The sequence below is a fragment of the Salmo trutta genome, chromosome 8 (assembly GCF_901001165.1).
Source record: "Salmo trutta chromosome 8, fSalTru1.1, whole genome shotgun sequence".
Taxonomy (NCBI): domain Eukaryota; kingdom Metazoa; phylum Chordata; class Actinopteri; order Salmoniformes; family Salmonidae; genus Salmo; species Salmo trutta.
This window is the reverse complement of record NC_042964.1, coordinates 24,719,986-24,745,660: the sequence shown is the minus strand read 5'-3', so window position 1 is coordinate 24,745,660 and position 25,675 is coordinate 24,719,986. Positions and strand designations below refer to the sequence as shown.

The following is a 25,675-nucleotide window of genomic DNA, read 5'->3' as shown; positions in this document are numbered from 1 at the left end:
TTTCTCCACAAAGTACGATCTTTGTCCCCATGTGCAGTTGCAAACCGTAGTTTGGCTTTTTTATGGTGGTTTTGGAGCAGTGGCTTCTTCCTTGCTGAGCGGCCTTTCAGGTTATGTCGATATAGGACTCGTTTTACTGTGGATATAGATACTTTTGTACCTGTTTCCTCCAGCATCTTCACAAGGTCCTTTGCTGTTGTTCTGGGATTGATTTGCACTTTTCGCACCAAAGCACGTTCATCTCAAGGAGACAGAACGCGTGTCCTTCCTGAGCGGTATGACGGCTGCGTGGTCCCATGGTGTTTATACTTGCGTACTATTGTTTGTACAGATGAACGTGGTACCTTCATGCGTTTGGAAATTGCTCCCAAGGATGAACCAGACTTGTGGAGGTCTACAATATATTTTCTGAGGTCTTGTCTGATTTCTTTTGATTTTCCCATGATGTCAAGCAAAGAGGCACTGAGTTTGAAGGTAGGCCTTGAAATACATCCACAGGTATGCCTCCAATTGACTCAAATTATGCTAATTAGCCTATCAGAAGCTTCTAAAGCCATGACATCATTTTCTGGAATTTTCCAAGCTGTTTAAAGGCACAGTCAACTTAGTTTATGTAAACTTCTGACCCACTGGAATTGTGATACAGTGAATTATAAGTGAAATAATCTGTCTGTAAACAATTGTTGGAAAATGACTTGTCATGCACAAAGTAGATGTCCTAACCGACTTGCCAAAACTATAGTTTGTTAACAAGAAATTTGTGGTGTGGTTGAAAAACGAGTTTTAATGACTCCAACCTAACTTCCGACTTCAACTGTATAACACACTGTTACAAACAGACATAATACACTGACATATTGACCAGATAAATACTCTTGATGAAAACATGCTCACGACCTCGGACTTGGGCGAAGGTTCACCTTCCAACAGGACAACGACCCTAAGCACACAGCCAAGACAATGCAGGAGTGGCTTCGGGACAAGTCTCTGAATGTCCTTGAGTGGCCCAGCAAGAGCCCAAACTTGAACCCGATCGAACATCTCTGGAGAGACTTGAAAATAGCTGTGCAGCAACGCTCCCCATCCAACCTGACAGAGCTTGAGAGGATCTGCAGAGAATAATGAAACTCCAAGCTTGTAGCGTCATACCCAAGAAGACTCGAGGCTGTAATTGCTGCCAAAAGTGCTTCAACAAAGTACTGAGTAAAGGGTCTGAATACTTATGTAAATGTGATTTTTCATTTTTTTTTTTTTATGAATGTTGAAAAACGTCTAAAAACCTGTTTTTGCTTTGTCATCATGGGGTATTGTGTGTAGATCTGAATTCTTTCCGAATGCACTGTAATAGTTGACTGAAAACACAATATATAAAGTATACAGTATGTCACGTGTCAAACTCACTCCACGGAGGGCCAAGTGTCTGCGGGTTTTCACTCTTCCCTTGTATTAGGTTGATGAATTAAGGTCACTAATTAGTAAAGAACTCCCCTCACCTGGTTGTCTCGGGCTTAATTAAAAGGAAAAACCAAAAACCAGCAGGTTTGAATTTGACACTATCTATCCAGTACTATCTATCCAGATGTAATGTATACCAAATAACTATTTTCTTGCTATATACTGTAACTACTGTGGGAAAAAATGCTTTGTATGTAAAATGTGTGTAGAATGTACATGTAAAAAGAAAAATCTGTCTCTACACCTCTTTTGTTTGTTTATATGCTGATCTTTTTGCATTGTTTGCATATCATTCAAGTATTTTTTTACTCTCTCCCCCACACCTTCTCTCTCTACCCACTCTCTCTCTCTCCCCTCCTCACCCCGCTTCCTACCCCCGTCTCTCTCTCTCCCTCTTCGCTCCCCATCCATCCATCCATCCATCTCCCTCTCATTTCTCTCTCTTTGCTTCCACCTGGTGGTGGTTGTAATCTATTCTATCCTATCGTACTCTACTCTATCTGTCTCTACTCTATTCTACAGCAGCAGAGTCCAGTGGAACAGCGTTACATGGAGCTCCTGGCACTGAGAGACGAATACCTGAAGAAACTAGAGGAACTGCAGCTCACTGACTCCTCCCCTAACTCCTCCCACCTATCAAATAGCTCTGCCCCCAATGCGGCCTCGCCCACGCAGCACATCACGCACCTGCACACCCCTTTCTGAGTGGGGTACTCAAACACACACGTGAGTGTGTGTTTGTTCGTCAGGGTTGAGGTTACTTCGATGTCAATGAATCAAAGGAAATAGAAATTCCTAATTTAAGAGTTGTAAAGTGAAATTTTTCAGATTTTTGAATTAGAATTTCAATTCACTTCCTGAATCGACATGTAATTTGACCCTGACACAGACACAATAAGTTGTTTTTTGTACATAGCGTTAGTAAAGTAATAATGGAGACGATAAATAACATGGAAATCATGACGTATGACCATAACAAAAACTTAACTATGGTGATTATGCAATATGTCACAGTACAGCCTTTTGACAACTTTTGTATAACGTTGTTTTTTTTCTGCAAAAACAGAGAAGCCTTAATACGAAATAAAATAAATACTCAGTGTGTTGTAGATAAACTATACTAAAGGACATGTGTGAAGGGTTAAAACTCAATGGCTGCATTACGATTCTCTACACTTTACATAGCAGTGTGCACTCATTTACTCCCCATCATGCTTATGCATTGCACTGGTAAAAGCAAGGCTGGAGGGAGTTTCCATCGTATTACTCACACCAGTCCATTCCTTTTAAATCCACGAGGGGGGGTGAACGAGTGCACACTTCCAGAAGGGTAAAGAATGGGAACATTGCCCCTGCTCCTCTTGAACTCTGTACACTGTGTCAACTCCAAGACCTGAAAAGGGCATTGTTAAACTGTTATGACAAACATACTAAAAAGAGAAAGTTTGACTATTAGTGCATTTGGCTGACTTAAATCAGTGTGCACCTGTACAAATGTCCTCAATATGAGCAATACCAGTCCAGTCAACCAGTTAAGTTTGGATAACAAACTAGAGTAACTTCAGTCGACTCCCATAAGTTGGGAAATACAAACCCTGCAGTTCCCCAGTCCCAACTCACTTAAATTATCTGAATATCTGCATCCTTCAGTTTACTGCATACATTCGTAACAGCCCTAAGTCCTTGCATTTTTCAGGGGTTGACTGTAGTCCACTCTATGAGATGTCCAGTGGGCCTAGTATCCCCATGTATTGTACTGTAGAAGGTCTATGGAGAGACAGGACACTGAGTTGTATTGGTTTTTATTAGAGGAGCTGTGAGTTTTATCTCCAACAATGTCCACCCTAGCCTGGTCCCAGATCTGTTAGTGCTGTCTTGCGAACTCATACATGTATGACCATCATGTATGACCACATGTATGACATAGGAATTGGCAAGACAGCACAAACAGATCTGGCACCAGGCTAGGTCCACTCAGTCAGTCCAATAAAGTTCTGCATCAACGGGACTCTCATTTTGCCAACCTAAAACTTGAGAACCTTAGAACCTGTCACCTTAAAACCGGTCAAACTCCTCTTGGCATAAACTTAAACCTGGAATCCCTAATGGTGAAACTGCCACGTCCATTTGCGATTATAACAACAAAGAAGTTACTGCAAACAACTAATTCTGGTTATTTCCCTCCGACATCATTGCACATGCGATAGAACAGCAATTTCTTTCACCACGATGCGCAACGCTCCCCAGCTCTGCTTCGTCAACAAAACAAAAATGATAACGGCCGTGGGGCGGACAGTGGCGCTGTTTTGCCTACTGCGCATTCCATCTTTAAACATTTGTCTCAAACCACTTTATCTCAATCCAGGGAGCAAAATGGTTTAGATCAAGTTTGCTTGATTTAAAGGTTTTAGGACTTCCACAGAGTATTCTCCAAAAGACTATGGGCAGGAAAAAGTTATTTTGACAAGAGCAACAACCAGAGAGGTGGGATAAGATCGGTGGAAAAGTCCAGAATAGTTTAAAACCTTTCAAGGGACAACAATAAGGTGTCCCAAGTATTCTCAGACAAGATACAGTTCTTTGGACAATAACTACCATAGAGTTTGAGATAAGATTTGGGATAAGATTAGTAAAAAGAAGTCTAGAAATGTTTAGTAACTCTTTACAGGGCAGGTCCAGTGTTCTCGGGACCGCTGGTCGGGTCCAGTTCTGTGCCTTTGACCATCTGAGGTTCAACCTCAGGCAGACATTTTGTACCCAAACCAGAGATCTGTATATAATGATGAGATGCTCATGTCTCTGCCCCAGCAATGGGAGTCGTTGACCCAAAGGCAGCAAGGCAGGCGACAAGCTTAGGTAAAAAATTTGCCCATCGAAACGCATTGGGCAATTTTTATATATATATTTTGGCAGGAGTGAAACCTCTCGCTTCACCTCTTCATCTCTGCTCAAACTATACATTTTGTCTTTATCATCGTTCCTCTGTGGCGGGGAGAAAGGGAAAGAAAGCACCCGATTGGTTGTGGCAGGAAAAAGGAACCACCTGATTTGTTGTGGCGTGGGAAAGTCAAATCCTGATTCGTCGTCAGGGGGGAGAAAGAAGGGGAAAGGAAACTGTTGATGGGTTGCTGTGGGTTCGTTCTGGTGAAGACTCTTCGGGTGGGTTACGCTTGTTTTAAAACGGTCACCATGCTGGATTTGGCAATGCCATACAAGAGATTGAATAGATATGACTTAGAAGGCTTGTTGACGGTCACCCATGTTGAAAGATGGTGGTGGTGGGGAAAGAATGAGGGCACTAGCGGCTCCCTAATGCCGCACCAGAATGCATCACTTTGGAAGTCTTTGGCCTCAATAAGGGGGGGAAAGTAAAAAACGAGGCTGCAAGGGAAAAATAACCACATCGCAGAAGACTTTGTTGTTTGATTGTGTTAGTTGGTTGATTGTTTTTAGCGAAAAATGTAAAAGACAAAAATCTATTTTTATTTTTTACTTTGTACAAGTACAGTAACTGATGTACACTGAACAAAAATATAAATGCAACATGCAACAATTTCAAAGATTTTACTGAGTTAGAGTTCATATAAGGAAATCAGTCAATTTAAATAAATTCATTAGGGCCTAATCTATGGATTTCACATGACTGGGAATACAGATCTGCATCTGTTGGTCACAGATACCTTAAAAACAAAGGTAGGGGCATGGATCAGAAACCCAGTCAGTATCTGGTGTGACCACCATTAGCCTCATGCAGCGCGACACATCTTCACATTGAGTTGATCAGGTGGCCTGTGGAATGTTGTCGCACTCCTCTTCAATGGCTGTGCTAAGTTATTGGCGGGAACTGGAACACGCTGTCGTACACGTCGATCCAGAGCATCCCAAACATGCTCAATGGGTGACATGGCTGTTGAGTATGCAGGTCATGGAAGAACTGGGACATTTTCATCTTCCAGGTTTTGTGTGACAGATCCTTGCGACATGGGGCCGTGCAATATTATGCTGAAACGGGATAGCGCCGAATGAATGGCACGACAATGGGCCTCTGGATCTTGTCATGGTATCTCTGGGCTTTCAAATTGCCATTGTTAAAATGCAATTGTGTTCGTTGTCTGTAGCTTATGCCTGCCCATACCATAACCCCACCGCCACCATGGGGCACTCTGTTCACAACGTTGACATCAGCAAACCGCTCGCCCACATGACGCCGTATGCCATCTGCCCGGTGCAGTTGAAACTAGGATTCATCCGTGAAGAGCACACTTCTCCAATGTTCCAATAGCCATCGATGGTGATAATGTCCCCACTGAAGTCGGTTACGACGCCGAACTGCTGTCAGGTCGAGACCCTGGTGAGGACGACGAGCACGCAGATGAGCTTCCCTGAGACAGTTTGTGCAGAAAATCTTCGGTTGTGCAAACCCACAATTTCATCAACTGTCCAGATGGCTGGGCTGAGACATTCCCGCAGGTGAAGAAGCCGGATGTGGAGGTCCTGGGCTGATGGAGTTACACATGGTCTGTGGTTGTGTGGCCGATTGGACGTACTGCAAAATTATCTTGCAGGCGGCTTATGGTAGAGAAATTAACATTCAATTCTCTGGCAACAGCTCTGGTGGACATTCCTGCAGTCAGCATGCCAATTGCACACTCCCTCAACTTGAGACATCTGGGGCATTGTGTTGTGTGACAAAACTCCACATTTTAGAGTGATCTTTTATTGCCCCCAGCACAAGGTGCACCTGTGTAATGATCATGCTGTTTAATCAGCTTCATGATTTGACACACCTGTCAGGTGGATGGATTATCTTGGCAAAGGAGAAATGCTCACTAACAGGGATGTAACACATTTGTGCACAAAATTTGAGAGAAATATGCTTTTTGTGCATATGAAAAATTTGTGGGATCTTTTATTTCAGCTCATGAAACAAGGGACCAACACTTTACATGTTTCTTTTATATTTGTGTTCAGTATAATTACCTCAAACAAAACCTATTTTACTGTAGAAAAGTTATATTGTTGTAAAATATAATTATTTTATTTAGTGTAAAATTTGACACGTTTTATAAAAAGGAAAGTAATAAGACATGTCTTTTTTGTTGCTTTGAATGGTTGGTTAATAATTTGTGGATTTGTTGTTCCATAAATTTAGTTTTCTTTAGTTTGTTTTATTTTACCTTACGGGCATTTTTGCTTTCTAACATAGAACAGAGGACAGTAAATCATGTTTGAATCATGATTCATGGGAGATTTGATTCAATCGGGAATCGATTCAGTTCCTTTTGGTTCTTTACCTGTGATTGTGAAACTTGGTGCGTGATTCAATCAAACTCGAAATTCGGTGTTTAAGGAGTAGCTCTTTTTCCCCCATGGTCAAATGAAATGCCAGAATGGTTATGGGAACTGTTAAAACCTACTACTACTACCAAGTAGACTCCTCTGACAAGTAGATGATTCCGTTTTCCACAATAAGAAGTCTATGCATGGACAGTAGTTTGTAAACAAAGGCACTGCTGTAAACATTCCCATAGCAAGTTGGATTAAATGCCAGACCTTGAGGAATTGAGGACTCTGATAAATGGCACCCTACAAAAGTAGTGCACTATATAGGGACTAGGGTACAATTTGGGACGTGGACAAACTGTCACTCATTAATTTTTTATTTTCTTCATTTATTATATCTTAACGTAGGTAATATATAGTCTAAAGGGGGGTTTCTTTGTCATATTAATGCCTACTTACGACTCCCTAGCCTAGTTCCAAATCAGTTTGTGCTGTCTTGCAAAGTCCTTGTGAGTCATGACTCGTGACCATAGGAGTTAGCTTGAGTGTCTTTCAGGGGGCGTTCTGTCCAGGGGGTGTACTTTTACAACCACCTGCCTCACCCTACTGAAATAGGAGATGGGCTCTTGCCCTATGGGATGTTCTGGCTCAGATGAGGCTTACTTTCTGTTCATGCCATGACGAGCAGAAACAGACTTGCACCCAGACTACATGGGAGTTTTGGCAAGACAACACAAATCGATGTGGGATCCGGGCTGTACTACTCCCTCTCATGTATGAGTGCTCCACTGTTGGTTGTTTTGACCGGCTCTTGTTGTGTAAATAATGCTGATTAAATTAATTTAAAGATTTCTCACTTTAAAAAAAAAATTGATTGATTCTTTCATTCAAATTCTTGTGGTAATTTATCCTTTATTTATTCAGGAGATCATAAGGAAATGTGCAAAATATCTTATGTAATGTCTGCTGATGTGAAAATTGTGGATCGGAGAAGATTGTGGATATTCAGAGCTTGTCCCATCATAGCATATCTCAGCCCTAAATATAACAGAAGCACCCGTTCACGTCTCCTTAGGATATTGGAATTGGTCCAAAATGCTTGTTTTATACATTATAGCTGCATTTAAATGAGATATTTTCTAGCTCCCTGGAATCGACTCCTACTAAGAATGACATTCAGACTACTGAACGTTCACTAGGTCTATTCCATTAGTGGGGTTGTTCCACGAAATGAGTCACTTTGGCATGTCCCTCTGTGCCACCTCTGTGACTTCTAGGAAGATTTTAACCGAAGTTTCACTATCGTTGTTGAGCCCTAGTTATTTTGTTGTTTTGACAAAGTAATATCTGGAGATTATGTATTTCAAATCAAATGTTATTTGTCACATGTGCTGTGAAATGCTTACTTACAAGCCCTTAACCAACAAAGCAGTTTTAAGAAAAATAAGTGTTAAAGTATTTACTAACTAAACTGAAGTAAAAAACGTTAAATGTGCTGGGCTGTACGCACTACCCTCTGTTGTGCCTTGCAGTCGGAGGCCAACCAGTTGCCATACCAAGCGGTGATGCAACTAGTCAGGATGCTCTCGATGGTGCAGCTTTAGAACCTTTTGAAAATCTGAGGAACCATGCGAAATCGTTTTAGTTTCCTGAGGGGGAATAGGCTTTGTTGTGCCCTCTTCACGACTGTCTTGGTGTGTTTGGACCGTTCTAGTTTGCTGGTGATGTGGACACCAAGGAACTTGAAGCTCTCAACCTACTCCACTATAGCCCCATTGATAAAAATGGGGGCGTGCTTGGCCCTCCTTCTCCTGTAGTCCACAATCATCTCCTTTGTCTTGATTATGTTGAGGGATAGGTTGTTATCCTGGCACCACACTGCCAGGTCTCTGACCTCCCTACAGACTGTCTCATCGTTGTCGGTGAGCAGGCCTACCACTGTTGTCATCGGCAAACTTAATGATGACGTTGGAGTCGTGCTTGGTCATGCAGTCATGGGTGAACAGAGAGTATTGGAGGGGACACCCCTGAGGGGCCCCCGTGTTGAGGATCAGCGTGGCAGATGCATTGTTACCTACCCTTACCACCTGGGGGTGGCCCGTCAGGAAGGCCGAGATCCAGTTGCAGAGGGAGGTGTTTAGTCCCAGGGTCCTTGGCTTAGTGATGAGCTTTGAGAGCACTATGGTGTTGAACGCTGAGCTGTAGTCAATAGCATTCTCGCGTAGGTGTTCTATTTTTCCAGGTGTGAAAGGGCAGTGTGGAGTGCAATAGAGATCGCATCATATGTGGATCTGTTGGAGCGGTATGCAAATTGGAGTGGGTCTAGGGTTTCTGGGATAATGGTGTTGATGTGAGCCATGACCAGCCTTTCAAAGCACTTCATGGCTACAGATGTAGTCATTACCTTGGTGTTCTTGGGCACAGGGACTATGGTGGTCTGCTTGAAACATGTTGGTATTACAGACTCCGTAAGGGACAGGTTGAAAATGTCAGTGAAGACACTTGCCAGTTGGTCAGCGCATGCTCGGAGTACACGTCTTGGTAATCCGTCTGGCCCTGCGGCCTTGTGAATGTTGACCTGTTTAAAGATCTTACTTACATTGGCTACGGAGAGAGTGATCACACAGTTGTCCAGAACAGTTGGTACTCTCATGCATGCTTAAGTGTCGCTTGCCTCGAAGTGCGCATTGAAGTCAATTATCTCGTCTGGTAGGCTCGTGTCACTGGGAAGCTCGTGGCTGTGCTTCCCTTGGTAGTCCGTAATAGTTTGCAAGCCCTGCCACATCCAACAAGCATCGGAGCCAGTGTAGTAGGATTCAATATTAGTCCTGTATTGCCTGTTTGATGGTTCGTCGGAGGGCATAGCGGAATTTCTTATAAGCATCCGGGTTAGAGTCCCGCGCCTTGAAAGCGGCAGCTCTACCCTTTAGCTCAGTGCAGATGTTGCCTGTAATCCATGGCTTCTGGTTGGGGTGTGTACATACGGTCACTGTGGGGACGACGTTATCGATGCACTTATTGGTGAAGCCAGTGACTGATGTGGTGTACTCCTCAATGCCATCGGAAGAATCCCGGAACATATTCCAGTCCTGACCACTTCCGTATTGAGTGAGTCACTGGTACTTCCTGCTTTAGTTTTTGCTTTTAACCTCTACGGGATCGGTGCCCCCCCCCCCCCCCCCCCCCACGGGACGGTTGAGCTAACGTGCGCTAATGTGATTAGACTGAGGTTGTAAGTAACAAGAACATTTCCCAGGTCATAGATATATCTGATTTGAGCAGAAAGCTTAAATTCTTGTTAATCTAACTGCACTGTCCAATTTACAGTAGCTATTACAGTGAAAGAATACCATGCTATTGTTTGAGAGTGCACAATTATGAACTTGAAAATGTATAAATAAACCAATTAGGCACATTTGGGCGGACTTGATACAACATTTAGAACAGAAATGCAATGGTTCACGGCCTTCTAGTGGCCAAAATCTAAATTTGCGCTTAAGCTGGAATAATACATTGTGGCCTTTCTCTTGCATTTCAAAGATGATTTTAAATTTGTTTTTTGTAGATTTTTTTTAACTAAAAAATATATATTTTACCAGATCTAATGTGTTATATTCTCCTACATTAATTTCACATTTCCAATAACTTCAAAGTGTTTCCTTTCAAATGGTATCAAGAATATGCATATCCTTGCTTCAGGCAGTTAGATTTGGGTATGTCATTTTAGGCGAAAATTTGAAAAAAAGGGTCCGATCCTTAAGAGGTTTTAAGCGGGAGTTATGGTCAGATTTGCCAAATGGAGGGCGAGGAAGAGCTTTGTGCATGTCTCTGTGTTTGGGGTAAAGGTGGTCTAGAGTTTTTTTTTTTTTTACTCTGGTTGTACATGTAACATGCTGGTAGAAATGAGGTAAAACTGATTTACATTTCCCTGCTTTAAAGTCCCACTAGGAGCGCCGCCTCTGGTTGAGCATTTTCTTGTTTGCTTATGGCCTTATACAGCTCGTTGAGTGCGGTCTTAGCGCCAGCATCGGTTTGTGGTGGTAAATTGACAGCCATTAGTGATGTGATTGATTTCAAGGTAAAACATTTTTTTTACAAAAACTGTCCTATTTTAAGGTCAACCCTGTAATGTGAACTGAACACTAATTTTAATATGGTGAAACTATTCATTTGTAAATATTATTTTCAAAAGAAACGTTGAACAACAATCACATTGTAAATGCAGGTAAGCTGGTTCTACTCTTTCTGGCAAACTTCTGGTGTTTTGTGGTAGAAGACTAAGCTTGCCCCTCCATGTTGCACACAATAAGCTTCCATTTCTCCTCTCACATGGGGATTTTTGGATGAATTAAGATGAAATCGTCAACCCTTTTACTTTATTTAGCACTTTAATATAGCCATTTTTTATTTAACCTCTTGAGATGGGAAAATTCTCTGCTCTATATAACCGAATGTTAAATTACGTGAAATAAACTTACATTACCGAAATGGGACTGATTTCGTGGAACGACCCAGTGACCTTTCAAGTGATCAATATGTTTAATATCCCCCCAGTGCTACATCAGGCTATATGTTGTAGTAACGATCTAGGCTATTAATTTTCCAGGCTTACTATAAAATCCCTACACCCTTTTACATTTTCCTGTCTAGGCGTCTGTTGCTGATGAGGCTGGTTGATGCCATTTGCCCTCAGTCAGTCGTTAATTACAATAGGCAACATGTAGTAGGCCTCTTGTGACCTACATTTGCAGGAACACTAACAATGTAATAACCATATATTGGAAGCAGGCCTCAAATGTATCCTCAATCTAAGTGTTGCTGAGGCTGGTTAGTAAGGATGTGAGCATTTTGGGTGATCTTAATGGTTCGCCTGGGCAAGGTGTGTGCTGTCCTGCACCAGGGTTGAGCTCACTGACTGCTTCCTCAAGTCTGCAAAATAAGCACACCGGCTCTATTTCATTACAGAATGAGACTCGGAAGCTAGCGAACATCCGTATTCTCTCCCGTGCTGTGAGCTAGCTAGCGGAAAGAGTCCGTCTCATCGGTATAAAACAACGTCAATTCTTAAACACGTTGCCGCGACACAGATTTGTCGACATTCAGAAAGGAAGCATATTTGATCCGTCATCTAACGGGAAGCGGGATTGAGTGAAGACTAAAATGGAAAAGCAGTCGGTTGGAGGAGGAGATCTCCCGGCAGCGCAGGGCTTACCGAATCGAAACAACAAGCCACGAACGCTGGCCAACTCTGGATCGACACAGGCTAACGTGGAGACGTTGGACAGGTGAATATATAGCTTTTCCGGTCTCGCTACAAAACTGTTACAGTGTTACTAGTTACACTGTTGTGATGATTTTGCACTGGGCACTAGAAATATAAGATCGAATATCCCTTTCGTAGGCTGCAGTTGTTTGACATTGCTTGTCATGTGTTGTTACTAAACGTTTAGAATATTACTACAGCGTTAGTTATGTTTGTCTATTGGCTCTTGGGCGGTGTCGTGTATAGGCCTATAGTTGTAGAAAAGTGACTTGCTCTTTCGTAGGCAATAGCCTGCCTGCCTGCATGCATTTAGGTACTTGTTTGACATATGTTGTTAGTGTTATTTTCAACGAGTTTAACGTTTGATCTTCAAAGCGTTTCATTGTGCTGTAACATGCAGTAAATTCACAGTACGCTACTGTGTCTCTTATGTATTTCGGCATTCGACAACGAGAGCGCCAGATGGGCGTAGGGATTTGTGCCAGTAATGGGTCGTGAACGTCGGGAACTGAATCGCATCGGTGAAAGAGCCGTTCATTTGGCTCCCTGATTTTGCACACTGCTTTTTGAGCGCAAAAGATTTTCTTCAGATACGTTACAAAAGAATGAGGATGAATCCTCACTGCATGAACAATAAATAGTGGGGAGAACAAGTCAATCTGGTCCACGCTCTTTTTTTGCAGTGCGTTAAGAAAAACGTAATATCCCATATTTGGACCGTTAAAAATGTATTTGAATGCGCATTTCACGAGCTGACATAATGGCAGACTTTTGGGCTTCACATTGGAGATGAGTAAAAAAAATATATATATTGTTCTAGGTCGTTTTTTTAAGCGTTTTGAATAAAGAGCCGTTTGGGAGCCAAATGAGCCGGCTCACCGAAAAGACTCGGAATGCCCATCACTAATCTGTGCCAAGTGAACACGCCCCTGTTATAAAGCAGGGCTTTGCCCAGCAGGAATCAGCCTAACCGCGACCTATTTTTGCCCAGATGTTGCAAACAGGCTTTTTTAATGTGATGTAGTCTACTACTGTGCGTGACTGACTGCCTACCTCTGGTATCTCTTAAATATTGCTCTCTTTCTCCCTCCCTTGAAACCACTATTGAGCCCTCTGTCCCCCTCTGTCTCTTTGTTTTTGTGTCCCCTTGTCCCTCTCTCCTTTGAACTCTCTCTATTCCCCTCTCCCTCATGTCTCTCCCTCTCTTTCTGTATATCCCCCATATTCCTTCGTCTATCTCTCTCTGTCTTTCTTTTTATCCCCTATATACCTTCGTCTGTCTGTTTCTCTCACCCCCCTCTCCCTTCATCCCTCGCCCAGTCCTACAGGTTCTCATGTGGAGTGGTGTAAGCAGCTGATAGCAGCCACCATCTCCAGCCAGATATCATCCATAACCCCAGACACTGCATCCAGAGACTTCAAGGTGGGGGAAACACGCGTGGTTGGTCACACACGGTCGCACGCACAAGCACTGATACACACACACACACACACACACACACACACAGTTGCTGTTTGTAATAGCAGGCTTATGACAGGCACACACAGTAACCGGTTCAGACACACACGTCATAACCTGTGTTTTCTGACTGACAGGTTGGGAGAAGGACAGATCTCCCAAGGGTAAGGCTAACCATAGCAGCAGCAGTGTTGCTTGTGTGTGTGCTTACACGCTCTATGTACCCTGTGTAGAGTGATTTGGGTAGTCTTCCTATGCTGAGTCTTTTCTATAGCAACTGACTCAGTCATGCAATGTCATTCTTTTTGTAAAGGCCACAGTCAACCTTTTGTCTGTCTCTTTGCACCGTTCAGAAAGCATTATTTTAATCTGTTTCTGAATTGAGGTTCTAGCTTTTGTATTCAGCGTGTCAATTCTTCTCTCGCCGTCTGTTGCTGCTTTGGCTTCCGGTGATACACTACTGTTCAGGGGTCTTCCAGGCCTATCCTTTAGCTCTGTGTGTTCTGTGTATGTGAGTGTTAACCCGGAGAGTGTGGTTGTGTGTGTAGTAACTCGGTGTGTGCGGTTGTCTGTAACCCACAGGTGTCCAAGAGGCCTGTTCTCAGGGTAAGATTTGAAGACTGGTGGCGTCCACCCAACAGCTTTTTTAACGTTTGTTGAGTTATCTTAGTACTTGACAACCTGTCAAGGAGTGTGTAAAGTACAGCACAGTGTGTTTCTTTGTGATTACCTATATATCGTTTATTTGTGATGTTCTACTGCTATTTTTATGGTGGTCAGCTAGTTGTCTGTGTAGTAGTTTGTAGGAGCTGTCATGCTGTTTGTACCTGTAGCTATTACTTTCAAGGATAAAGATACTGCGGGGTCGACAGCCTTCGAGGTCAAGGCCAGCGTTTCCTAAACCAGAGTTCGCGACCCCGTGTGGGCTCGCCTGATTTGTCGCGAGAGAAGTCCGAAATATTTTTTTTCATTGTGCTTCATTCATGGAACCCTGGTTTCGTCAGTAGTTGTAATAAACAGAGCAGTTTCTGTTTACTTCCTACAAATGTGGCTCTATCTTTTCTAAATCAAACTGGGGGGAAAAATAATAGAATCAATAACCAGGTTTCCATCCAACCTTTTTATTACAGTAAGGTAAATGCCGGATAAAAAAATGTCACGACAGGCCTGATGGAAACAGCAAATTTGTCGCTTAACTTTCCAAATGTCAACAAAATCTTTTTGTGTCGGTAAAATGTGTTATGTATGAAATCGCCTTTATGCGCAAATATTGATATAATAACCGTCGTATCGAAGTGAACTTGGAGTCACAAGATAATGTGTTGTGGTCCTCCCACTACGACCTGTGAAAGCGTGCAGTTTATTAGGCTGCAGATGAAATAAGTTTCTTCACAGGGTGGCGAAAGTGCACAGTGATGAGCTTGATACTCCTTTCCAATAACTATTTGCCGTTTGACAAATAAAAAGAATCTCGCTCTTCTGTCCATAATAATCTCATCGTGAAGTAGGCTATACCCGCACTGTATCTGTGAGCTGTTGTCTAGAGCACACGTGCCAATACCAGAGAGGACACACTCGCTATATAACGCAACAATTTGTGTGACAAAACCACCAGTGGAATTTAGTGGGCTCCCGAGTGGCGCAGCAGTCTAAGGCACTGCATCTCAATGCTAGAGGCATCACTACAGACCCTGGTTTGATTCCAGGCTGTATCACAACCGGATGTGATTGGGAGTCCCATAAGGCTGCGCACAATTGGCCCAGCGTCCTCCGGGTTAGGGTTTGGCCGGGGTAGGTCGTCATTGTAAATAATAATTTGTTCTTAACTGACTTGCCTAGTTAAACAAGTAAATTTGGTGTAAGCACCTCTCTGGTGGGAAAATGTACATATTGTTTTATGCAGATTTTAGAATGTTCTCATTCAAATCTGTTGCCAATTGGATGGAAACCAGGCTAATGATGATGTTCTTTTATACACAGAAGATCCTACAAACTCATTAACTGATGATCTTCTCAACTTCTCTATACCATTTTTGATGCATTTGTCATTTCAAACCATACTTCCTACATATTGAAATGCTGTCAAAAGTACTGTCAGACTGATTTGCAATATACTAAACATTAGCTGTTGATTACATCACTTTTTTTTCCCTTAGTGAGGTCGCGGCTTTGCTCCCTTCACTTCCTTTTAGAACTCTACTGATTCTAATTTCTCCACAGTGCTTCACCCACTTAATGCTCATGTCCGGTCTCTGTGACCTTCTAAGCCTCAAAGACCCTTTTATCAACCACTCTGCCATTTCTGCATTCTCTCTTTCTCGCACGTTCTCCCTCTCATTTTCTCTCTTGTTCTCTCACGATAACGTGCAACTGTAAGAGAATTAACTCTTCCCTTCGCTCTCTCTTTCTCTCTGCTTCCACGCTTGCCTTGCCTCCCATCTTGGTCCAGGACTTTACGGAAAGGGGTCATTGTTACCAAGGCGATAGTGACTCTGAGCTTCCCCCCCACGCTTTGGCAAGTTTCGCTCTCTGTCCAGCACTCCCTTCATCCCTCTCTCCTGCCCCTTCGGCCTCCTCTGTTCCTTATCTACTGCTGCCCCTTTCCCCTTGTCTATTCCTCTGTCGCTTTCGCTCTCTTTCTTTTCCCTCCTCTCTCTCTCCATTCCTTCTCTTCCACCTACAACCTTAGTTTCATTCTCCTTCTGCCTCCCCCTCTCTTTGGCTGTGTAGCTGTAGCTCGGACAGTGAGAAATGGTTCTGCTTAGAACCAGATGTTCTGTTTAGAGTTCTAGATCTCTGAGATGGTTCTATGGTTCTATGTTCTAGGCTCTCAGAGACGGAACCCAGCAGGTCCCGATGGACGAGGTTCCACTGGTTCCGGGAGAGACCATCAAGGCTGTGGGTGGGCATCCATTCTGTGTCTCTGTCTTCTGTCTCTCTCTCGCGCTCACCTCTCTCTCGAATCCAGCCACTACTTTTCTGTGTACCTCTCTCTCCCTCTAGATCTCTTTTTCTCCATTTGGACTTATTTTCCCATTTTCTATACCTTTCTGTTTTCCTCTCGCTTGTCTTCAGCCTATTATGACAGGAGCTCTAGTTGTTGACATGTTTCTGTTTGTTTTTGTTGTTGTTTGTCCCCTCAGCCAAGGATGTGATGTACATCTGTCCCTTCACCGGCTTGGTGACAGGAACCCTCACCAGCACCGACTATAAACTATACTTTATCAGCCTAGAGCGGGTAAGAGCACCCACATACACACTCAAGTTTGACTCAAGCTTGACCCTTGCTCACCCAGTTCTTTATTTAAAACTTTTCTATGTAAACTTCCTGTTCCCGTCTCATTTCCCGTCCCTTTCTCATCCCACAATTTTCCCAGGATACTCCGTTCATCCTGGATGTGAACCTGGGAGCGATCAGTCGTCTCGAGACCATCAGTGTCCAGAGTCACGGAGATAACACACAGGGCATGGAGATAGTCTGTAAGGTGAGAAAGCACAACCTACTACTGTTATAAAGCCTGTTTACTAAGCCTGCACAAGGCTGTTATAAGCAGTCATAACAACCGCCATCAGTGGCCAGAGTCGTGGAGGGAACACACAGGACATGGAGATAGTCTGTAAGGTAAGAGGGAATACGACCCAGGAGTTACACACGCGTAGTATTCTCTGTTACAATGCATGTGCTTTCCCACAGGTTTCCGAATTGTGTACGAGAGTTGAAGGAAGGGTTGTTGGAATATCTGATTTCATTTGTGTTCATAGATTTTACTTATAAAAACTCTTTCTCTCTCTCTCTCTCCCCTTTCTCTCTCTCTCTCTCTCTCTCTCTCTCTCCTTTCTCTCTCTCTCTCTCTCCTTTTTCTCTCTCTCTCCTTTCTCTCTCTCTCTCTCTCTCTCCTTTCTCTCTCTCTCTCTCTCTCTCTCTCTCTCTCTCTCCTCTCTCCCCTTTCTCTCTCTCCCTCCATCAGGACATGCGTAGTCCCAGGTTTGCCTATAAGAAGGAGGACGCTAGCCAACCAGAGATAGTGGAGGTTCTATCAAAACACACCTTCCCTTTATCAAATGGCCTGGTAAGACCTGTCAATCAACCAATACAGGGCGGGAGTTAAGGATCCTAGCATTCTGATAGGTGCCAGCATGTAACTCAATATGGGTTGGGTTCTTAGTTAAAATCCTTGTTCATTTGTTGAGACCTGTCACTTACTCTCCCTGTTTTATCCCTTTGCAGCCCTTGTTTGCCTTCCTGTATAAGGAGAAGTTTCTTGTGGACGGGTGGAAGGTGTACGATCCCATATCTGAGTACAAGAGACAGGTAACCATGGCTGATATTAGCTAAGAGAACAGATGACATAAGAAATAATATTCCAGATTTTCCAACATTAGAAAACCAGACATTTCTGTGTAATTGGAGAAATCCTGTGTTAGTAATTAGAGAAATCCCTTGAGATTTATTTGCTTTGAGTCTTGAAGTCCTTTGAAATGTTTCATGTAAGACTAACGTACATGTAATGGATAAATGCACATGTTCATTACATTACTTTGGAAGTAATGGACAACTAAACACACATTTACCGTAAGAGATAACATGTTTTAAATTCTATTTTCATTTTGACATGTGAATACATACCTTCAAATCTTTCCACTAAATCTGGTGGTTGTTAGTTCCAGTGGCAATTTTAGCATGTAAATCTTGGTGGGGCAAAAAAAACATGGGATGCATGCCAGCAAAGCCACAACACTAAACAATACATGAATTGAACTAGAACGGTGATAAACGGTGCCCACAAACTGTTAGTGCCTACATAAAGCTGTCCCAACAGCAGAGTCCCAACAGCAGTCCAAACACCTTACCACTGGCTACACCTGGCTATCAGCGGAGCCTTGTCTGGCAGCAAAACTGTTAATTCAGCCTCATTTACTGCCTTTTAAAAAAACATAGCTGATATGGCTGACTTGCTTAAACAAATGTGGTTTCTACTGACAATTGAGATGTACAAACTATGGCATAAGGGGACGGCAAGCGGATAAGAGGCAATCCGTAATTTCGATTAAGACATTAATGAGCGAGTTAGGATGTACGTAGTCAATATAACTATTTGTTCAGCACTTTTGAAATGTACAGCAACAGAATTCAGAACATGGGCCATTCCTAGTGTTCTTCCTGTATACCAATTCAGAACCGTAAGATAAATAAAGGGGGCATATAAGCAGACAATGAAAGCTCTTACAATATTTGATGATTACATTTCTCAAAACAGGTTATAGGCTACATGTGCACCACCAAGTTAGAACAGTAGGCGAAATTAAGAGGTGAAAATAGACCAAATTATTATGGTGAAGCACATGGGCTACTAACAGCTTACTACACAACATACACTTAATGTTACTTTCTTAGCTACAGTATACATATAAAATTATTTATGCAATAGCATACAAGACATTTTTGGACTCACCGTGTTGTGCTGTGTTCACTTGAACAGGAAGGTGGCGCGGCGGCCCTTCGTTGGCAAATTCTGTCATCAAACTTGTTTACAATTCCGAGTTGTATGAAAGTTCAAAACGTATTTTCCCAGTCGTAGCTCGTTCCACCCCCCCGAGTTCCCAGTTATCTTGAACTCACTAAAGTCAGATTTTGCAGTTCCGAGTTAACAGTTCTTTTGAGCGCGGCACAAATCATGCTTCATTGACCGCATGGCCAATGTTGAATGTTTATCATTTTAAACTAAGAAAAGAGACCCTTAATCTTAGACTTTGGACCATATAGCTACTCCACTGAATAGCAGGCTAATGATTGTTTTGCAATGCTTGCAGTTAGCCACACTGATTCCTTCTGTAACCGATGTGAAATTGCTAGTTAGTTAGCGGTGGTGCGCGCTAATAGCGTTTCAATCGGTGACGTCACTCGCTCTGAGACCTGAAGTGGTTGGCCGTGGCTTTTGTGGCGCGATGGGTAACGATGCTTCGTGGGTGTCAGTTGTTGATGTGTGCAAGGGTCCCTGGTTCGAGCCCAGGTTGGGGCGAAGAGAGGGACGGAACCTATCCGGTTACACTTCCAAACCACTCATTGTTGAATTTGCGATTTCCAACTTGTTGTGTAATGTTTATGGCCGATGAGCACCGATATGTTTTATCTAACATTTCTCTTCATATGACAAGGATTCAAAAGGATTTGCCAGTAGTGTTGATTCATGATGATGACTGCTAGCTAAGATTTGAAGGTACGATGTTGACATGATCAGTTCAATCAAAGCTACTGTAGATATGTGATTTGATGTCATTTTATCTGTGGCCAATAACTTTGAGCCTTCTTGGATGGGCACTTCTAATGTAACTATGACAGCACCCAGGGGGCTAGAATTGTTTTGCTCTACCCTTAGACTTGGCGGTGACGCTGTCCCCTTGAGTGACAGAACACTGAGCCAATCACAGCGCAATGCTCAGTGTCTTCTTGTCAGGACTTTGTTCATTACGAGAATATCATTCACATTGCATATCAAACACTAGGCTAGAAGCTAGCTAAATAGTTTGTTGCTAGGAAACGTTGTGACAACTGAATTCAACAATATCAGTTGCTGAAAACCGCTGGTCAAACTACAAATATGTGGGAGGATTTGACAGCATAGCGCCACTTGCATCATGACTGCAACATTGAAGGACCGGGGAAATTCATGTTCATCCCATTACTCGCCACGTTAGGTCATCAGATGTCTCTGCAAAAACAAATGAATGCTAGCTAGCTAGCTACGTTTTTCCTCGTTCGACCTGCGTTTACAATGTATCCAATATCCGTTTGTGTGGTTGTTGGTTTAGCTTTCTGTAACTTTGTAGCAAGGATGGTCTTGCGTGTGCAGTGTATCTGTCCCAGAGACATCCAACTGTCCCGTATATCTGTTTTTAATGCCCATTTCTAGAATGCCCTTCTTGCCAATCAGAAAATAGTCTTAAACAATGCTGTAGTTAAAGAACTGATAAATGAACTGTTCTTCAGTACATTAAGGAGTTCTTGTATTCCTGCTCTCCCCACACCAGGGTCTTCCCAACGAGAGTTGGACCATCAGTAAGATGAACAGTAGTTATGAGGTGTGTGACACCTACCCTGCCCTGCTGGTCATCCCTACTAGCATCAAGGACGACGACCTCAAACGAGTTGTGGCCTTCAGGGCCAGGCACCGCATACCGGTACGTCTGGGGATGTGTGGGGGTGGTATGTGTAAAAAAAAAAAAAAAAAAAAAAAAATGTTTTACCTGTTGGTGCTAGCTTTGTGTACATGTTTAAATGTGCTGTTATTTTGAAAGTTACCCAGAAAGTTTCCTCCAAAGTTATCTTCAAAATTATGCCGAAACTTACCTTGTACCCCGCTAGGTGTTTACCATAAATCCACCCAGAGAGCCAGGCCACTATTGTCCTTAGCAGCCAGCTAACTCTCCTTCCTTTCTTCCTTCCTTCCTCGCTCTCTCGCTTGTTCTCTCTCCTTCCTCTTCTTTAGGTATTGTCATGGATCCACCCGGAGAGCCAGGCCACTATAGTCCGTAGCAGTCAGCCTTTAGTGGGACCCTCTGACCGGCGCTGTAAGGAGGACGAAAGATACCTCCAGACCATCATGGATGCTAACGCACAGTCTCACAAACTCACCATATTTGACGCCCGACAGAGCAGCGTGGCAGACAACAACAAGGTGATCTATTACAGTGATCTATTACAATCTAAGACCGATGTAGTCAACTGGAGATCGTGATGCAAGCATTGGTGTTCAAGCTGAGTTTGACTTGAATCTCAGCTATGTTCTATATCACTGTGTTTTATGGTGACCGTAAAGTGATGGTATGGTAAATGGCTGGTATGTACGGTGTTTGAGCATTTTTGGTGAATGTCCTGTAACTGTCTGCCTGTTTGTGAGGTTACTCTTATGTCACACCACCAGCTCTCCAAGGGCTATTGATTACTTCATGTCTGTTTCCATCTCTTCCTCACCTGCTGCTTCATTCCTCTCTTATCTCTCTCCTACCCTCTCCCTTTTTCAATCGTCTTTTTGCCCCTCCTCCTTTTTTCACTCTGCTAAATTCCCTTTCCATCCCTCTCTCCCCCTAGGCTAAGGATGGTGGTTATGAGAGTGAGAGTTTCTATCCCAACGTAGAACTCAACTTCCTGGAGATCCCCAACATCCACGTGATGAGGGAGTCATTGAGGAAACTGAAGGAAGTGGTCTACCCTAGTACAGATGAGGCTCGCTGGCACTCTGCAGTCGACCAGACACACTGGCTAGAGTACATGCGGGTGAGGACTCTTTCTCTCTCTCTCTCTCTCTCTCTCTCTCTCACTCACTCACTCACTCACTCACTCACTCACTCACACGCGCATGCACACACACTGGCTCAAGGGGGAGAGACGGATACGCACACAACACATTTTCACAAGTCCTTACATACACCCCCCCCCCCCCCAGGTCCTCCTTGCGGGTGCAGTGCGTATAGCTGACAAGCTGGAGTCTGGTAAAACCTCTGTGGTGGTCCACTGCAGTGATGGGTGGGACCGGACAGCCCAGCTCACCTCTCTGGCCATGCTGATGCTGGACAGCCACTACCGCACCCTCCGGGGCTTCCAGGTGAGTAAGAAGGATGGGAGAGAAGGGGGAGACGGTGGGAGGAAGAGAAAGTTTAAGGGATGGAGAGGGGACGACCATTACAGCACCCTCAGGGGTTTCCAGGTGAGAAGAAGGGTGGGAAAGGGGGAAGGAAGGGAAGAGAGGGGGAGAGCAGACCGTGGTGAGTGAGGAAGGGAAACCCTTTGTCTCGGTCGTCATTTGTGTTATGAGTAAAGTATAAGAGGTGTGTCTTCTCAGGTGCTGCTGGAGAAGGAGTGGCTCAGCTTCGGACACAAGTTCGCCGCGGTGAGAGGAGTGTGTGTGGTGTCCGCGTGGTTTTGTGTGTGTTTTCTTAAAGACGTGTGAGGGGATCTGTGTGTGTGTGTGTGTGTGTTTAATAACCTGTGTGGGTGTTTCTCAGCGTGTGGGCCATGGGGATGAGAACCATTCCAACTCGGAGAGATCACCTCTCTTCATCCAATTTATCGACTGTGTCTGGCAGATGACCCGGCAGGTGGGTGTTACACACACACATAGAGACGCACGCACAGACAGAAACAAACACACACATAGAGACGCACAGACGGACACAAACACACACATAGAGACGGACACACACACACATAGAGATGCACAGACGGACACAAACACACACACATAGAGACGCACAGACGGACACAAACACACACACATAGAGACGCACAGACGGACACAAACACACACATAGAGACGCACAGACGGACACAAACACACACACATAGAGACGCACAGACGGACATAAACACACACACATAGAGACGCACAGACGGACACAAACACACACACATAGAGACGCACAGACGGACACAAACACACACATAGAGACGGACACAAACACACACACAGAGACGCACAGACGGACACAAACACACACACAGAGACACACACAGGTAATTGTGTAGTTATACTCAATCTGTCTTTCTCTCTCTTGTTCCAAGTTCCCTGCAGCATTTGAGTTCAATGAGTTGTTCCTGATCACCATTCTGGACCACCTCTACAGCTGTCTCTTTGGTACGTTCCTCTACAACAGCGAACAGGAGAGAGTCGCCAATGTAAGTGTCATTTCTTCACCGGCGGTGGTGGGAGGCTGAGAGTTAGAGTTCTCAACTGGTCTCTTACAGTAAAACGGTCTATCGAATGTTAATTGACTCCTGCCCATCTGTCCGTCTCTTCTTCTTCCTTCTTCCTCCACAGGAAGTCCAGACTAAGACGGTCTCTTTATGGTCCTATATCAACAGCCAACCAGAGGACTTCACCAACCCGTTCTATGTGGACTATGAGCACCACGTCCTGTACCCTCTGGCTAGTGTTAGACACCTGGAGCTGTGGACCGGGTATTACGTGCGATGGAACCCCCGTATGAGGCCGCAGGTAGGGGTGTTGTGCGTGTTTGGGGGTGGTAGTGTGCTTGTGGAAGGAAGGAAGGAAGGAAGGAAGGAAGGAAGGAAAAGTGTGTGTGGTGTCTGAAATCTGTCTTGCATCAACTTACATAAATTGCTTACTGTGAACTAATCGTACTATATACTATTTAGAAAAACTAGATTTTAAAAATATATATATTTTAGAATAAGGCTGTAACGTAACAAAATGTGGGAAAAGCGAAGGGGTCTGAATACTTTCCAAATCCGTTGTATGTTTGTGTATATCTTACTAACTATGTATCTCTCCCCATCAGATGCCAGTGCACCAGAACCTGAAGGAGTTGTTGTTCCTGAAAGCAGAGTTACAGAGGAAGGTTGAAGAGTTACAGAGAGAAGCATCTTCATCACACGGCTCTCTTTCCTCTTCATCAGAACACACATCATCACCGTCACACAGCGGGGGCACGCCCCTACACACCACCGTCTGAACACACACACCACCATCTTACACACACACACACAACACCGTCTGATACACACACATACCCCTACCAACACGTTTGTCTTTGTATTCCCCTAGTTTTTCACATCAAGTGTTTTTATCATAGAAAATAAGTACACACTTGTAGCAAAGTTTCGCTCTTGGTTGTATTCAAATAAGAGAAAAGATATAGGGTAATGTAATTGTTGAAGTAAATATTACAGTATTGAGAGAAATGCACCATAATATTTTGTCGAACGTTGAAAGTGTAAATGTAAATAGATGTAACTAATATATTTCTACCTACCAAAAGTAGTATGCTCTTTACGAATGACAACAATTTCTAATTGAATTCATATTTCATATTTCTAAACTATCAACAGCACTTCTTAACTGCCACATTCCAGTAAGCATGTATGTATAAGCATGTTATATCAACTCAATGGCAGCCTATTCCCTATAGGGCCTGGTCAAAAGTAGTGCACTTTGTAGGGAATAGGGTGCCATTTGGAGTGTAGTCTGAATAAGATCTCTATCTCTCTGTACTAACTTAACATGATCCAGCCATAACGATTACTCTGTAATATAATGTGCTCCCTCTTCCTGTCCGTCCGTTTTAATGTGCCCTGACTGGAGGATTGCCTTTGTGTATGTTGTGTTCCTATCAACACCTTCCATTGAAAGTCTCTGTGCACTTGTTTTTTTTTACTCCGCATTTTTAGATCATTTTTTTTTTATCCGATGTGCGTTTCATTTCTATGCAATGGTGATATCCATATGATCTGTATTATGTCTTGTACTCGTTATCTGTGACTTTTCTTTCATTGTGGTGATGCCAAATCCTCATTTTAGGTTACCATACCAAGATGCTCTCCGTGCCCTCTGCTGATGTTAATCAATGGTGATGTGGTCTGAGCTCATATCCCCTCTGTGGCTTTGAAGACACACAGCAGCAATACTGATATCCTATGATACCCATAACCTTTTCCTTGAGGATTAGATCAATATCATTTAAGCCTAACTAACCTTAATAATGTCTTCGACATTATGTATGGTTCCTACTGTATTATGGTGGTTATAACTGTTTCCTGTGTCATGTTATGATTATAACCACTGTTTCCTGTGTCAAGTTTATGTTCTCATTACCGTGCTGCAACTTCCTTGAACTCTTCTGTGGTAAATGTGATATGTATTTGTTAATTTTCCAATTATTATAACCTATTGTTTTCCTCTTAGTTATTTTTTGGGTTGACATGGTCAAATAACTTAAGAATAGATTGGTAACATATTTTCTATTTTGGCACACAGAACCTAGAGGCCATGAGTAACTTGGCGTGTAAAAAAAAAGAAAAGAATGGCACCAATTGGCCTATAGGTGGTGCTGTTATAAGCAGTCTCACTTACGCCCTCACATCCGTTTCAAGAGACTTGAAACATTGAATGTAGGTGAACAAATTTGCTTCAAGGACCCATAAGGTCAGGATAGATTTTCCTCCATCTTGAAAATGTACAAATAACACCAAAAAGTACATTGTGTCAAACTCATTCCACGGAGGGCTGAGTGTCGGCAGGTTTTCGCTCCACCCTTGTACTTGATTGATGAATTAAGGTCACTAATTAAGGGGCGGCAGGTAGCCTAGTGGTTAGAGCGTTGGGCCAGTAATTGAAAGGTTGCTGGGTCGAATCCCGAGCTCACAAGGTAAAAATCTGTCGTTCTGCCGGTGAGCAAGGCACTGTTCCCCGGGCGCCGAA

General features: G+C 43.4%; 2 protein-coding genes across 7 annotated transcripts in view; both read left to right on the top strand.

Annotated features, from left to right (window-relative positions):
- Positions 1-4,915, top strand: part of LOC115198580 (myotubularin) — a 63,852-nt gene extending 58,937 nt beyond the window's left edge. For 2 of the 3 annotated variants that reach the window (XM_029760622.1, XM_029760624.1), the window contains one exon: positions 1,978-4,915. In XM_029760622.1, coding sequence (XP_029616482.1) covers positions 1,978-2,160 — 183 coding nt within the window. In that variant the 3' untranslated portion in view covers positions 2,161-4,915. The remainder of the gene's footprint in view (positions 1-1,977) is intronic. The other variant, XM_029760623.1, reaches the window with a different exon arrangement.
- Positions 4,916-10,597: 5,682 nt separating this feature from the next.
- On the top strand, positions 10,598-25,158 carry LOC115198579 (myotubularin-related protein 1). 4 transcript variants are annotated; one of them, XM_029760618.1, is made up of 18 exons: positions 10,598-12,023; positions 13,322-13,424; positions 13,598-13,624; positions 14,043-14,066; positions 16,287-16,362; positions 16,604-16,698; positions 16,838-16,945; positions 17,429-17,530; positions 17,689-17,772; positions 20,490-20,639; positions 20,948-21,136; positions 21,550-21,735; positions 21,905-22,063; positions 22,301-22,348; positions 22,464-22,556; positions 23,020-23,133; positions 23,276-23,452; positions 23,757-25,158. In XM_029760618.1, exons 1-18 carry the CDS (start codon positions 11,899-11,901, stop codon positions 23,928-23,930), a joined length of 2,034 nt encoding a protein of 677 aa, XP_029616478.1. In that variant the 5' UTR covers positions 10,598-11,898; the 3' UTR covers positions 23,931-25,158. The 4 variants fall into 4 exon arrangements, with proteins under 4 accessions (XP_029616478.1, XP_029616479.1, XP_029616480.1 ...); XM_029760619.1 differs by lacking the exon at positions 14,043-14,066; XM_029760620.1 differs by lacking the exons at positions 13,598-13,624; positions 14,043-14,066.
- The last annotated feature ends 517 nt before the right edge of the window (positions 25,159-25,675 follow it).

What these genes read in the sequence shown, in the direction of transcription:
- LOC115198579 (XM_029760618.1), top strand. Translation starts at nt 11,899, where the DNA reads ATGGAAAAGCAGTCGGTTGGAGGAGGAGATCTCCCGGCAGCGCAGGGC. An exon ending in AGAGACCATCAAGGCTGTGG is followed by an intron (nt 16,363 to 16,603) that starts GTGGGCATCCAT and finishes TTGTCCCCTCAG; the next exon opens with CCAAGGATGTGATGTACATC. An exon ending in AACAGGAGAGAGTCGCCAAT is followed by an intron (nt 23,134 to 23,275) that starts GTAAGTGTCATT and finishes CTTCCTCCACAG; the next exon opens with GAAGTCCAGACTAAGACGGT.